The sequence below is a fragment of the Myotis davidii genome, unplaced genomic scaffold, assembly GCF_000327345.1.
Source record: "Myotis davidii unplaced genomic scaffold, ASM32734v1 scaffold1, whole genome shotgun sequence".
Lineage (NCBI taxonomy): Eukaryota > Metazoa > Chordata > Mammalia > Chiroptera > Vespertilionidae > Myotis > Myotis davidii.
Window position 1 is genome coordinate 9,164,766 of NW_006294681.1, and position 16,429 is coordinate 9,181,194.

General features: G+C 43.9%; 1 protein-coding gene across 1 annotated transcript in view; it reads right to left on the reverse strand.

The window, feature by feature from the left end:
- The window catches only part of COL14A1 (collagen type XIV alpha 1), a 188,524-nt gene extending 176,182 nt beyond the window's left edge, over positions 1-12,342 (reverse strand). The window contains exons 1-2 of the mRNA XM_015567409.1: positions 12,169-12,342; positions 1,448-1,573 (exon numbers count right to left, since the gene is read on the reverse strand). Coding sequence (XP_015422895.1) covers positions 1,448-1,535 — 88 coding nt within the window. The 5' untranslated portion in view covers positions 1,536-1,573; positions 12,169-12,342. The remainder of the gene's footprint in view (positions 1-1,447; positions 1,574-12,168) is intronic.
- Between the last annotated feature and the right edge of the window lie 4,087 nt (positions 12,343-16,429).

A 16,429-nucleotide genomic window follows, 5' to 3' on the forward strand; every position in this document is an offset into this window, starting at 1 on the left:
CTCCCCCTTCTGGCCCTTTAAATACAGTTCCTCATGTTGTGACCCAACCATAAAATTATTTTCGTTGCTACTTCATAACTGTAATGTTGCTACTGTTATGAATCGTAATGTAAATATCTGATATGCAGGATGGTTTTTGGCGACCCCTGTGAAAGGGTCGTTCGACCGCCAAAGGGGTCGCGACCCACAGGTTGAGAACCGCTGGTTTAGAGTGTGAGTTATCTAAGATTTCTATTATCACTGATCTCCACAGCTGAAAACATTCTTTCACCATAAATAAGAATTTTTCTACCCAATGCACCCTTATGTGTTGCATGAAGTATGGGAAATATGGTCAGTAACTCCGGTGATTTAACACTGCTTGAGCATGCAAAGAGTCGAGTTCGTTCTTTTCCAAACAAGTGTGCCTCACTTTAAGGAACCAGGGTGTGGTTCTTGCATTTGACTTCTTTTACAACCTTAAATTCCAAGCATAAGACATTAACACCCCTAAAACAACTTTAGCACAGTTAGACTTCATTGCTCAGCTGATGAATGACTATTTCCACATGTTTATTTAATAATGTCACTTTGAGTACTTATACATATTATGCACTTACTTTGGAGTTTAGCATACTTTTTCTGTAAAGGGCAAGACAATAAATATTTTAGGTTCTGTGGGCTTTACAATGTGGGTCATGACCATTCAGTTTTGTCATTGCAGTGTGAAAGCAGCCACGAGCATATATAAACAAATGCTGATTTCCAAAAAAAAAAACAACAACACACACCTTATTTACAAAAGCAAGCAGTGGGCCAAAACAACTCCTGACATACTTTAGAAAATAAATGGAAATAAAAAAATAAAAGTGCAGATGCCAATAAAACAAATACTAGATTTCAAAAACTAAGTTCAATTAAAACAACGTTAGAATTGTTTACAATGGCATATCAGCAGCCTCTATCAGACCCTTAGTAACTTTCAGACTATGTCCTTGGTTTTGTTTGTTTTTAAAAAAGGAGCAAAATTCAGGACCAGGTATGAAGTGGTTGGAATATTTTGCAGAAACTCTAAGAAACAAATGCATGATTGAAATATACACACATTATAGCTCCTTATTAACAATCGATTTTATAACATGCGAATTTGTGTTATTCATTAAATTTGCACAGACTGAAAAGAAACAAGTTAAGAATAAGCTGCTTAACCAATTGCCACAGATTATTATATTCAATCGCTGGTGAGGTCGTCACCTTCATCAAAGTTGTGGCACATTTTCACAATGTCAATCGTTGGTAATATTGAGTAAAAACCAGCACATAACCCTGCCTACAAACACAGTTGAAGCACGATTAGGGTAAGTAAAATAAATAAATAAATAAATAAACAAACAAACAAACAAACAAACAGTATCAGAACCAAGAAGACTAGAGTCGCAGACCCTAATATCTTAAAGTTTTCCATTACCTTGACCCTGGACAAAGGTGCAAAAGGAAGCAATTGCCAAAAAAGCTGGAAACAGCCAGTACTGCATCTTGCACTGAAAAATCTTCATTTGACTTCTTGCTTTTCACATGGGATGCAGCACCAGGCCTGGGAACAGAGAGCACAGGGATATTGAGAAGACTGAAAATAAAGTAGTTATATGGATCATCTAGAACAGGCAAATGAGCGAACAGGGATTAGTCTTGTCAGGAAGTAATTCATTCATTCAATAGGGTATCATATATTTCACTCAAAAATATAAACTGATAAGAAAGGTGTTTGAAAAGATGCTGTAAATGGAATCACCTGAAATATTTGGAAGAGAAGTTCAGAAGGTATTTTGTGACTCTTTTGGAAGGCATAAATTGCACAGTGAATTTCCCAAATGGGTAAATTCCTAAGGTCTACCTGAAATAGACAATATAATCAGACAATCACAATTTCCTTGCCAGTAATTTTTAAAAATATATTTTATTTATTTTAGAGAGAGGAAGAGAGGGGGAGAGAGAAGCATCAATGATGAGAGGAATCATGGATCAGCTGCCTTTGGCATGCCCCCCACTGGGGATCCAGCCCACAACTCAGGCATGTGCCCTGACCAGAAATTCAACTGGGGACCTCTCAGTTCATGGGTCGACACTCAAGCACTTGGCCACATGGGCCAGGCAATAGTTATTACAATATTATTGACTATATTCCCTATGCTATACCTCACATCCCCCTATTTTATAATTACTAATTTGTACTGTTTAATTCCTTCACATTTTTCACCCAGTCTCCAAACACCCTCCTTTCAGGCACCCATCAGTCTGTTCCCTGGGTCTATGAATCTGTTCCAAATAAAAGAGGGTAAAACGGGGGGGAGCGGGAGGGTAAGTAGTGATGGAAGGAGACTAAACTGTGGGTGGGGAACACACAATGCAATATATAGATTATGTGTTATAGAATGGTACTGGAAATCTATATAATTAACCAATGTAACTCCAATAAATTCAATAAAATATATTTTTAAGTGGTTTTATATATATATATAGATACATACACACACACACACACACACACACACACACACACACACATACCATGGAATGTTACTTGGCCATAAAAAAATGGAAGAAATCTTACCATTTGCACAACATGATGGACCTAGAGGGTATTATGTTAAGTGAAATAAGTCAGAGAAAGACAAATACCATATGATTTCACTTATATGTGGGATCTAAAGAACAAAATAAAAAAACACTTCTTAACTTTTCACTGAGTATTTTTTTCATCCAGGAGTAGATGCTGAATCTTGCTTTTATAACTTTTCATTTACTGAGCTATTCATATTTTCTTCTTTACCTCTTAGTGGAATTATAATGACAATGCCTAATATGAATCTATCCTTGCAATCCTACCTGTTCATGGCAATTATTGTATTTTCTTAAACTTTAATATAAGTATAACAGTTTTAACTTTCAGCCAAGCCATTTTCAAATAGATGACAAAGTCGCATTACTTCTTAAATGAAGATTCAAATAACTTAAACTTAATAATGACACCATATATGAGGTATTGGTTGTTTATATTCTTAAACAAGAAAGATAGCAACTTATATTTTTTTAAAATGAGTATTATTTATTGTAGCTTATCTTTAAATTCTTCCCCTTCTTGATTGTTTATTTTACATTAGGATGAGTAATAACATATTGGGAGAAGTAGAATTTTAGTTTTCCCAAGGTTTTCTGCCAAGTCTCCAAATTTTTGGACAGTGAAACAGGGGCAAGAAAAATCCCAATTCCTATTAAAGTGCCATGACATAGTTTAACACTGACCGAAATGTCAAAGCCTCGTTTGTTGAAACTGTCCAAAAGCCTGCACAAAACAAATAACTCTGCCTTTTTTTTTAAAACATTATGATAGAAATGGCTACTTAGTTCTGAGTTCAAAAGGTATAAACCAATTTGGGTAAAGTTGATAATATTTAGTATGAATTTTCTCAAAATACTTGTCACCATTCTATAATCAGTAATTTAAAACTATCCTCAGGGCGAATTTTCCCTTCCTCTATTTCCTCCCTTCCTCTATGTTTGTTTTATTTAATATCATTTGTACAGTTAAATGTAACAAGGAGGCCTGAATACAGCTCATTTTATCAAAATTCCTTAAAATATGTATTCTAAAGTTTCGTAAACCATTCCTACCTATGAGCACGTGTGCACGCACATACATAGGCTTACACACATATACACACCCAAGCCTTGGATAATGTTCTATTCCAGTGGTCGGCAAACTGCGGCCCCTTGAGTGTGGCTCTTCCACAAAATACCACGTGCAGGCACGCACATACAGTACGATTGAACCTTCGTGGCCACACTCAAGGGGCCAAAGAGCTGCATGTGGCTCGCGAGCCGCAGTTTGCTGACCACTGTTCTATTCAGTCAGTACTGACTTACCAAAAAAAACACTATAAACTTAAACAGAATTGTAGCTAGCCATCTGGCATACCAGGCTCTGAGAGACATTATTTATAGTATTACAATTTTCATTCCAACAGTCATTTGTTGAGAGCCCTACTATATATCCAAAGCTCTCTACTTGGTACAAAAGAAGACACAAAAGTTCATACTATATGATCCCTGCCCTCAGTCAGCTCACAACTTTATTGAAAAGGATGAATGAGAACAAATATGTTGCAAAGCTAAATGAACTAAGTATAAAATAGAAAAAAAGAGCACAAAGTGATGATACATAAATAGAAACCTGAGAGTTAGGAAGACAGTAATAATTTGCTAGAGGTCCTTGACTAACTGGTTTAAACATTCTATGACTTGATTTCTTATTCAATAAAATGTGCAAATTAACATGTATCTTATGGAATGATTTGATCGCGTTAATAATGTACACAGAACACAGGTAGCTCTCAAAATGTTCTAACTAGTTGCATGTTAGCAATAGCTTGAAAGAATGCAAAGGAAAAGGGAATCTATATATATAAAAGCCTAAGTGACCGCCCCAAAGACCGGAAAAACCAGAACAACTGTTCGACCAGTCGCTATGATGCACACTGACCACCAGGGGGCAGAAACTCAACACAAGAGCTGCCCCCTGGTGGTCAGTGCACTCCCACAGGCAACCTCCCACAGTCAGCCAACCTCCCCCGGTCCCTTCCCCCAGCCGGCAAACCTCCCGCAGTCCCTCCCCAAGTCCAGCAGTCCCTGTCCGGAAGGCCCCATCCAGCAGCCGGCAGGCCCCCAGGCCCCGATAGGGACTGGGTGAGACAGCCCTGATAGGCCCTGATTGCTGGCCAGGCCTAGGAACCCTGTCTGTGCATGAATTTCGTGCACCTAGTGACAATAAATAATTTGCTACTTAAATGGCTACTGTAGGAAGAAGGAGCCAAGAAGTCCTTAGCTCTCCCATCATATTAGGGTTTCATGACTAACTTGGCATAAAGGTTTAGGCAAAAACTGAAGACCCAGATAATGACAGAGGCACAGTATTTACATGGGTGAATGATTTAACTTTTCTAAGTACATTCTGTTCCATTGTTATCACTTTCCAGATGACAGCTCTGTATAGGTTCAAACTAATTAACCATAGGAAAATGTGGAAGATTGGACTTAAGAGCAATTCATAGGTTTAGAAAAAGACTTAACAGTTCTAGCTAACAAGTTCATGCAAAGATCTGAAGAAAAAATGAGACTATTTTAAGCACGTTTTAAATTAAGCCCAGGAAAAATAAGAATCAGAGGCATGTAATGGATGTCTTCAAGTATTTGAAGAACTTTCATGTGGAAAATAATGTGAAATACAAGAGCTATAGACTAATGTCACGTATTTATATCAGTGTAAAAATTATTTTGTCCAGCTGCTGTAAATACAACTTTTGGATCAATAAACTAATCCACAGAAATGTGGGTTTGAATATAAAAATTCTCTAACACTTAGAATAGGTTCCTCTCTTTTAGTAAAAGTTCTGAGGCAGAATGCTTCTCTTCGAAGATCAACAATAGGACAAGACTATCAACATTGTAACATCTTACCATTTCATTCAACATTGCACCAGAAGTCCTAGTGAGTGCAATAATGTAAGAAAAACAAATAAAAGGCAGAAAGAATGGGAAGGAAGAAGTAAAATTATCTTTATTTCTAATCAATGTGATTTTTTAATACAGAAATTCTAAAGAACCTACCAAAGAAACAAAACCTACTTGAATGGATAAGTAAATTTAGGAAGGCTGCAGGACTTACATCATATTATTATAGCAGCAAACAAATAAAATTATTTTAAAAAATTCCATTTACAGTAACAACACAAAATTCTTAGAATCAAGTACTCTGCACTCTTCAATGAAATACTTAAAAATTAGTAAGATATGTACGTCTTCTATACTCTCTTCTGTAAAAATTACAAAAATATAAAACTACATTCCTGAGAGAAATTAAAGAAAGCCTAAATAAACAGACCAGTGTACCATGTTCATGGATTGAAAACTCAACTTTGTTAGGATGTCCTCAAATCAATGTATAGACTCAAAGCAATCTTAATCAAAATCTCAACAAGTAATTTTTTGGTAGGAATTTTAAAAATTGATTCTAAATATTGCACAAAAATGCAAAGAAATTAGAACAGCAAGAGCAATCTTTAGAAAGAAGAACAAGGTCAGATGGCTGACAATTCCTGAGAGCAAACCTTACTATAAAGCAACTGTAATGACAACAGAAAGGCATGTTATTCTTTTGATGTGTTACTGGGCTTTATTTGCGAATATGTCATCTATAATAATAAAAACGTAATATGCTAATTAGAACGGACAGCCGAACGACATTCCAGACATCATTCAGGACGTCCTTCTGGATGAAGCCACCAGGGTGGGGTCCAAGGCAGAGGTGGTTAGGGGCGTTCAGGCAGGCAGGTGAGCAGTTAGGGGCGATCAGACAGGCATGCAGAGTGGTTAGGGACAATCAGGCAGGCATACTAGTTAGGGGCGATCAGGCAGACAGGCAGGTGAGCAGTGAGGAGCCAGAGGTCCCAGATTGTGAGAGGGATGTCCGACTGCTGGTTGGGATCGGGCCTAAACCAGAGTCGGACATCCACCAAGAGGTCCTGGATAGCGAGAGGGTGCAGGCCGGGCTGAGGGACCCCACCCCCCACGCTGTGCCTTTGCCCCCACCACCTCAGCTTCATCCGGAATGATGTTTGGAATGACGTCCGGAAAGTGGTTCAGCTATCCGGTCTAATTAGCATATTATGCTTTTATTATTATAGATGTTAATTAGTACATTGTCTTGTTTCCTTCATCAAAACAGTTTTGCCATGAAAACATATCTCAGCTGAACTAACAGTGTGCTTAGTAACATTTGATTTACATCCTGAATCAATTTTACCTCATGAGGGGGAAGTAACAGTTTGTTAACGGGCACAAAATTCAGCAGATGACAATCTGAATAGCCCTGGCTGAGATCCCCCACCAACTAGACCTCCAATGGATTGCATGTGCCCCTTATCCCACTATAATTCTTCAGTTAATTTTATGGCCTCAGTAACTATTTTTATCTTTAGGGTCTTGGGTGCAATAAGACATCTAAACGGACAGTTTAACCCACAATAAATGGCTGGTGTTGCTAAGTGCACCGAAGGGTCATGGGTTCAATTCCCAGTCAAAGGCACATACCTGGGTTGCAGATTCAATCCCTGGCCCCAGTCAGGGTATGTGTAGGAGGCAACCAATTGATGTGTGTCTCTCACATTGGATGTTTCTCTCTCTCTCTCTCTCTCTCTCTCTCTCTCTATCTCTCCCTCCCTTCCACTCTCTCTAAAAATCAATGGAAAAAATATCCTTTGGGCGAGGATAAACAAAATAAATAAAGGTTCAAAGTACATAATGGGCAAACAATAAATACTGATGGATTTAATGAAAAGTAAACTGAATGATCAGGGGTGATGTGTACAGTTCACAGTGGACGCACTGCACAAGTTGCACTCAGCCTAGAGTGAGTGATGCTTGAAGCTGGCAGACATTATGCTCTCGAAGTTGTATGTAAAGCTGTGTTACCCAGAGGAAGGGGTGCTGTTTTCTTCTCCGAAAGGCACAGGCCTGCCCAGAGGAACCACCTTTCCCACATTCACAGGAAGACCTATGGACTATTCAAATGCAAGAGATTTGACTGGAAACCAGCAGAAATACTGCTCAGTCTTAAACTGGGTGCTCTAAATTCTGCACCATAAAAGGCTAAAACATCCCCAAAGTACGGCAAATTGGAGTGACAGCTCCCTGACTCAGGAATGTGCTACCACCTATACCCATGGTCGGCAAACTGCGGCTCGCGAGGCACATGCGGCTCTTTGGCCCCTTCAGTGTGGCTCTTCCTAAGCCTTAGGAATACCCTAATTAAGTTAATAACAATGTACCTACCTATATAGTTTAAGTTTAAAAAATTTGGCTCTCAAAAGAAATTTCAATCGTTGTACTGTTGATATTTGGCTCTGTTGACTAAGGAGTTTGCTGACCACTGACCTATACCTATAAGTAATACAAAGGGTGGCCCCACTTCTCAGCAAAGACACCCCATCCTTCGCACAGCCTTCCTTGATCTTCCAAGCCGGGCCAGATGCTCCGCCTGTGTTTCCGTCAATAGTAACCTTTCTATTCCATCCTGGAGCACTTAAGACTGCATTGTAATTGTCCATTTGCATTTCTATCTACCAAAGTGGTTTATTCTCCACTGCATTTTGAGTGCTTAGCACAGTTTCAGTACAGGCAGGAGGTAGGACTTGGAAGTAGAAGAAGAATGGAATGAAAAACAGACCTGCAGTAAAGTGTCATTTTTATATATCAATTCAGTGAGCTTCTCTCTATAAAATCAGACGGAAAACCACCCAGGAGCAGATATTTATTCAATACAGAGTCCCCTGAGTACCCCCTAGTTATAGCACATCCTATAGCTAGAGACACTCAAACCAACTCAGCAAAGCCCAGCCTCCTGGATCAGTTTCCATAAACATCTCTGACAATTTCTTGTAGAAAAGAGACCAAGCACTGGTCCCTAACATTCAGAGTCAGGGACACCTGCCAGGCTAGCTCCACCAACAAACGCCCAATTGGCAGAAAAGAGTGCCAAGAACATTGATAAGGAATTACCTTACAGAAATAGGGAGCCTAGATTCTGGGGCCTGACTTAAATAGACACTCAAATCTCAGAACTTCCCATTGCCTTTCTTGTCACAATCCCTGCAATCAATCAATCAATCAATCAATCAGTAAGCAAGCAGAGAAAGAGAGGTGGGAAAGTGGTAAAAGGGGGAAAAGAATGGAAAGAAGAAAAGAAGCAGGAGACAAGAGAAAGCATTTTTGTCTTCCCGGCTCTGTACTAGATGATCTCAGATTTTACAACCCTATAACATGGCTGCTATGCTACCATTTTCTGGATGAGAAGCTCAGAAATATTAAGGAACGTGGATGAGACACAGATGAGCTGGTTTAGATTTCACCCATATCTGTCTGCCTTTCATCCGTTTCAAATATAGATTATATGGCCTCTGTGGACATCATCCATTTCCAGTCACATGCCCCTCCCCCACCCTCCTCCAAGAAGCTGATGGAAACCAATTCTAACGGGATCTGAGTTCAAACCTCATACATACTTTTCTTAATCAGACAGCTGTCCCTGGCTGGTGTTGTGACCCCAGGCAAGGCAGTTTATATCCCTGAAGCTCAGTGATCCTTAATTGGGAAACAAGTGTGTTTCTGAAAAGAAAAGTTCAGATAACGCAATAAATAAATAAATATATATATAAAAAGCCAGCAATTCCAACACACACACACACACACACACACACACACACACACACCACCCCACTGGAACAGGATGAGGTTTGGTATTCATTTAAGGCTTATTTTACATAGAAGAGTAACTGGATCCCTGCCACATTTATTTAGTTACAGAAGGAGCAAGAAGAGATTGTTTTCCTGACATCCAGCACTAAGGAGGAAGTTTGCTTTTGTCACTTTCCTCTTCCCTACCCCCTCCTCCCACTGGCTGGCCTCTCTGTTCCCCCCAGGAGCCATCCCGTGCATTTACCAAAGACCTTGTTCTCTACAAACTCATAATCCCAGATATTTTGTTAGCTCAGTGGTGCTCAAACAGCACCACCTCAGCCTGCAGCAATTCAGGCAGGACCTTGTCCTTGAAAGGAATCTTAGGTTGCACTCGAAGGGCCAGGAAACAGCAGTCATCTGTCTGCTTTTGGATTAACTGACAGCAAATGTGCCTCCAGAGCCATGTAACTGCAGAGACTGTCAGCTGAAACAGGCTTTGCATTTCACTCTGTGTGAGCCTGTGTGTGCTTTATTAAGCGAAATGAGGAAGTATTTAAAAGCCAAAGAGAGCACACATCCAAAGGGCCTCTCTGGTGGACTGGGGCTGCCCCAGTTCCCCTCAAACAATACCAGTTGGCTCAGCCCATTCTTAAGGCCAGCCCTGGCTGGTTCTGAAGACCAAGTCATGCACGGAAGGCCCCCAAAGTTCTCTGAAGTCCTCGGCTGGACGGCTGGACCGTTAGCAGCAGGATAAGGGCCAACGGGCTCCTCCCATCAACCCTGAAGCTCGGGACCCAAAACTGCTCCAGGAATTCTAATGGTTCCAACTAGTCCTGCCCAGGGAATTACTAGGAAGCCTCACCAGTGTGACTCCTATCCTATCAAAGGGACCCCCGGGAGGTCAGGGCTGCAGTGGAGGTTCAGGTCCTGGCTCAGGGCTCCCCAGGCAGGAGGAGATGCCTGCCCAGTATTGGCAGAGAGAGAATCCTGAACATCATGGATAAGCCTTGGAAACAGTTTTCTAGGTGAAAGAAGCCAGTCACGAAGGACCACACACATATTGCATGCTTCCATTTACATGAAATGTCAACAGAAAGTAGATTAGTGGTTGCCAGGGGCTGGCGGGGTGGGGGAGAGCAGGTTGAGAAGAAATGGGGAGTTACTGCTAACAGGTATGGGGTTTCCTTTTGGAGTGATAAAAGTGCTCTAAAACGGATTGTGGTGATGGTTGCACAACTCTGTGAATACACTAAAAAACCTCAGAATGGTACACCTATATGGTATATGAAGTATATCTCAATAAAGCTATTAAAAAAAAAACTACCCTAAAGCTTGTCTTACAGTAACCACACATTGGGGACATGTACAGAGGAAATCCGCCCACATTGCTCTTTTGGAAAAACCGAAAATCCAAGTGCTATTCATTCATTCATCTACATTTACCAGTGAGTTCTCTGGGTGGAAGAGGACCACCTCCTGAGAAAAGCACACCGGTTCTCCTCATTGCCCCCAGCTTAAGCCTGTTGGCTGGATTTGCCTGGGCCCTAGGGCCTCTTTATCACCTGCTGCAACTAGGAAGTGCCCCAGTCCTTCCTCCAGAGGTGAGGAGCCCCAGAGCCTTTCATGGGGAAACTGCTTTCCATTTCTACTCCCTACAGAACCACCAAAGTCTTATCCCCACATTTCTTTGTTCCCGTTCCCTCCCATCTCCTTCAGCTGCTGCCAGCAGCGGACTCTCAGAAACTTCCAGAAGGGAATCCAAAACTTCCAAAGGGAATGGGGCTCTCGGTAGGGTTCATTCTCAGGGGGAAATCCGGGCCTCTGTGAGAGCTGCACACAAGCCCCATTTGGGCACTTTCCTTAAGCAGAAGTCTAAGCAGAAGGGGCGACCCCAGGTCAACGCTGAGCTAGCTCCCGCGCCAGAGGATGTGCTTCCAGCAGAGGACCCAAGAGCCCAGCTCCTAAGGCTGAGTGCCTGTGGCCTGGACGTGCAGGCGGTGCCCAGCCTTACCTGGTGGCCCCGCGCGGGCTCCTCTGGGCCCGGCCCTAACCTGTCCTGCCTGTGCGCACTGCACCGCACGCCAAAGCTCGGCTCACGCACGCACGGGATGCGTCTTGGCCCAGAGGCCGCGTATTAGGAGGCTGGAGGCGGGCAGGCGTCCAGAGGGATAAAGTGGGGGGAGGGGTGGAAAAGCCGGGCAGAGAGGACCTTCCAACAACACAGCCTGGTGGTGCATCTCAGAGCTGCACCCGAAGCAAAACGCGCAAGGCATCTGGAAGGCAGAGACGTGGACGCGCGGCTCCCACCAGCACCCTGCATCCAGGCGCTCCACCTGGAGGTCCTCTTTGCCTCCAGCGCTAACCGCTGGTGGAACCAAGCAGTGCCTGGGTGCGTGGTCCCCCATGATCTCCATCGACTGCTCTCTCAAGTGATCCCCAATACAGTCTAAATAAAAACAGCATGCTTTCTATGTATATACAGCTCTCCAAGTCCCTACGCCCCCTTTTCACCAGACTGCCGCCTTAACTCAGCCGGTTCTACTGGGAAATTCTGGCTTCGCCACCGTCTGGAAGCCAGACCCGACCTTCTTCTGCCCGCCGCACGCTCGCAGCACCCCAGTAGAGAGAAAAACTCCTGGAGCAAAAGAAGGCACCGTCACTGCCCTTGCGGTCACGTCACTCGGCGCGTCCAAGCTCCCTGCGCAGTGACCCCCGCGAGGAGGCTTCGGGGTGCACGGCCTCATCCCACCCAAAGGTCCCCGGGCCATCCAGGGCGCGCGCCAAAGTCCAAGAAATTGCATTGCATCTGCAGGTGGCTCGCCCTCTCCCCTTTTCCTTCCGCGCGAATAGACTTTTCAAAGCCAGCCCGAGGAAAGGCAGAGAAAGATGGGATCTGACCTGTGCAGGGCGAGGTTCCAGCCCAGGTTGGAGACCTCCTGGCGCGCAGGGAAGATCCAAGTTCCGACGCGAGTTCGTTCTTGGCAGCGCACGACTCTCACTCGCTTCCCGCCTGGGGCCCCTTTTAATTAGCCTCTCTCCTCTCTTCCTCCCTCCCTCACCCTCTCCCGCTCCTACTCCCGTCTGCCCCGGGCCGCCGCCTCCTCTCCACCGCTCCCCTCCCGCTGGGCGCCCCGGATCAGATAAGGGGACAGGACAGGCAGCGGGCGGCCAATTATAAAGTGGAAGGTGGCCGCGGGGGCGGAGGTTGGGGTGGTGGGAGGCAGGCCTAAGTTGCAGACACCCCCACTTTATTTCCTCCTCCTCTCCCTTCCCCCCCCCGCCCCCAAAAGATGCCATTCATCTTTAGTTGTCTGTCTAAAAAGAGAGCATGCTTCAGGTTCTTGCCCACATCCTTATTGTTTCCATAACAATTTTTCTTCCGTCTCCTGAGCGCCCTGGGCTGGTGTGGGGCTGCCCAGCCCGGCCCTGCGGCAGCTCCGGAAGGTCAGGAGCCCTCCGGTCCTCGGGTGCTGTGTGCCCACTTTCCCATTCCCAAAGGCCAGCCGTGCCCTCCCGCGTCAGGGGCCCTGCGCTCGGGGACGCACCACTCACTGGAAAGGAGTACCCTGCCTCCTCTCCTCGCCCTTCCTTTTCCGAACTTCTAACAAGAGCTGTGAAATGCCAAGGCAGCGAGGTCCAAACTGTAATGTGCCGGAGAATGACCCGGGGTGTTGAAATGGATATTTCTGTAGATTTAAAGGGAAAAATGTCGATAGTTTCCCGTGGCTGGACTTCCCAACCTGCAGATCCCCACTCACAGAGATCCTCCTTCAACACGTGGGCTGAGGCCCGGGACGCTGCATTTATCAAACACCCTGGTGGTTCAGATCCATGCAGGTCATCCTCCGAGATCTGAAGCACATCTACGCCTGAGATGAGAAACGCAGGAGGCGCGCCAAAGCCCTGCACTATCACCCCTGGGCCCCTTAGAGAGCCGTCGTCGTTGCCCATTTTTAAGCCGTGCCAACAACCCCTACCGCGGCGTAATTTACAGTCGAGCTTGTTATGTGCGCACAAATGTTGGGGAGGGAGGTATAGAAACTGAGAATTTCGCAAGAACCCATTATTGTAGACAACACTTTCTTTCTCGCCTTGGAAAACTGAAAAGAGGGTATTTCACCACCGCTCCAGGGCGGTGATGGAGAGAGAAAGGGCAGGTGGTCCTCGTAAAAGGAACCTGCTTCTATCACGCCAAGCTGAGAATCAGAAAGCGGCTGTGGAGTTGGAAGCCTTTCCAGGGGTCCTTCCGACATTCGAACCCTCCCAACCGCCGTTAGCCACCTCTTCTGCTTTCCCAGAATCCGCGTGGTGTTTGCATCCCTTTGCCCATGCTCTGAACTTCCCCGCGGATCCGGCGGTGAGAGTGGGAAGGATCCACTCCAGCCCCGCCGTCGCCCTGCGTCCACGGGTCCCTTTCCAAGTTGGCCCCGGCTCAGCCCCAGGGCGGGGTGCGAGCGAGGCGCCGCTTTGCTTCTGCGCTTCACTGAACGCAATTCTCTGAGGTCAGGCGGGCAGCGCAGCTTTGCAGGAGATGCGGGGAGACCCAGGGCTCCAGCGGCGTTGCTGCCAGGGTGTCAGCGCCCCCTGGTGTCTTCGTTGGGAGTTGGGGATAGGGCGGGAACTGGAAAGATCCCCATCCTCCCTAGATTGACAAGAGGGACCAGAATTCCTGAAGTTTAGTATTTACTCCTGGAGACAACTACCAGAACGCAAATGTCTTAACTCCCCAGCCAGAATTTTCCCCACTAGTGTACACTCACCCCTTCCCAAACAATACAATCGGTCCCTCCTAGGCTTGTGTAGGGTTTTCAGGTTACAAAGGGCATTCAAGTACATCATCCTATTATCACATATCAGCTCTGCAAGGTAAGACTCAAGGTAAGAGGTTAGCATCCTATTGTCTGAGTCTGTCTTTTGTGCTGCTGGGTACCCCCTCTCACGATCCCCTTTCATGTTCTGGGACCGATGATTAAGACATTCCTCATCTTCTAGGCTCCATGGCCCAGATCAAAGTCGGGACGTTAAAAGCAGCCAAGTTTTCCATGTGTGACAGCACCCTGTCAGTGTCTATGTGTTGCATGAAAGCTTCTATTCATAGCATAATAGGTCTGGACCAGGCCTAAGAGATTATACACATGTGCTTTATAAATGAAAAACTGAGGTCCAGTGAATTAAATTCCCTGTTCAGATCCCCAGAAAGAGTCACCAGCTGATATCATTAGTTTCAATATCATCTGACAACAAACCAAGGCTCTTTCAATTATAATAATAATAAATAATAATAATAATACCACCATGAGAAGAAGAACTTTTATTGAAAGTCTTTTGGATACCCAACATTTTGGGAAAATTCACAAGGGCAACCTTACCATTTTAAATTATTATTTTTTTAAAGTCATTCATACATGTCATTTTAAAAGTCAAATAATACTAAAAGCTTGTTTAAAAAATTGTCTTGTTTGTCAGAAGTAACCACTTTTGACTCCTTTAGCAGTTTTCTTCTGACATTTTCAAATCTCCATATTTCTAAATAAATTCACATGTTTATGAATCCATATTAAACGTTGTATCTTTCCTGTTATGGTAAAAAGGATGTAGCTCTTTTAGGCTGCCATCTCTCCTGCTATCGTCCCAACATGATCAGATTAAATCCATATATAGTATTTCCATTCATATGTTATCCAAATATTATTCATACAAAAAGCATCATAGTCATTATGATTATTTTCCCTTTCTACTTCTGGTTTTTCCTAAAATTATGAATTACCTTGCTTTTTCATTTGCTTCTCTTTTTTTCTTTTTGTTAAACTTTCCAACTTTCCAACTACTACTTCCAATAACATCTCAGTACAATGTTCCTTAAGGTCACTTATATCAGGTCAAAACACTGTAAGCATCCCTCCTTCTCCTGACAGGTTTCCTGTTAGGCCCACTGCTCAGTTGTCCTCCTGGCCTTTGCTCTTGTACCATAGTTAGAAATCCCCGCTGCCTTTCTCCAAGATTGGCTTCCCTATTTCCTGGAGGTCATCTCTTCCTCTTTCTTAGTACATACCCTTGTTTCAGTACATTCTGCAGGAGTTTTCTCCAGTTATTTAAAAAGAGGAAGAGAGAGAGACACACACACACACATCAATGATGAGAGAGAATCACTGATTGGCTGCCTCCTGCACGCCCCACACTGGGGATTGAGCCTACAACCCAGGCATGTGCCCTGACCGGGAATCAAACCATGACCTCCTTGTTCATAGGTTGACACTCAACCCCTGAGCCATGCCTCTTGGGCAGTTTTCTCCAGTTAGAATGATGTTCCGGCAGCAACGGGCATGGTGATGACGGCTCTCAGCAGCTATGTCTGAGTCATGCTGCTCCAGTCTGGGTGGCTCCCATCCCTGAAGCACGGTGGCTCTTCTGGGGGTTCTCTCTATTTCTCCTCTGCACTTTGATATCCTGTTTTCAATTTTGCACATCTTCCTAGATCAATTTTTACTCTCTTGCTCTGGTGGAGGACATCCTCTAGTGGTACCCTAAGATAGATGCATGGGGAGGAAGAGGTATATTTTTGAGATGTTATATGTATTTGCTCTCAAATTTTATTACTATTTTAGCTGTGCATAAAAATATAGATTAAAATAATTTTCCTTCAAAATTTTGAGGGCATTGTCACCTCTCTCTTGCTTCCAGCATCGTTGTTGCAATGAAGAAGCCAGTCTGATTTTTGGTCAAGTCCATCCAGGCAGAACTTGCCTTTCCCTCCCTTGACCTTATAGTAATTATTGACTATTTTTGCAACAACAACAAAAAAATCACATATTATGTTGAAATTTTGTTAGTAGCCGAAACCGGTTTGGCTCAGTGGATAGAGCGTCGGCCTGTGAACTGAAAGGTCCCAGGTAATATTATTTAAAAAAAAAAAAGAAATTTTGTTAGTATTTAATATGTGTCTTTCTTACCTGCCTAGGTAGAATGTGTGCTTCCTGAGCGGCAACATAATAGTGGCCAAGAGCATGGGTTCTGCAGAGTTCTGACACCACTACTGACCTTGAACCTCTTTGTTCCTGTCTCCTGATGTTTAAAATGGGACTAGTGAGAGTACCTACCTTATGGGTGTGCCGTGACTACTAAATGAGTTAACCCATCAAATCCAGTTAATCCATTAGGG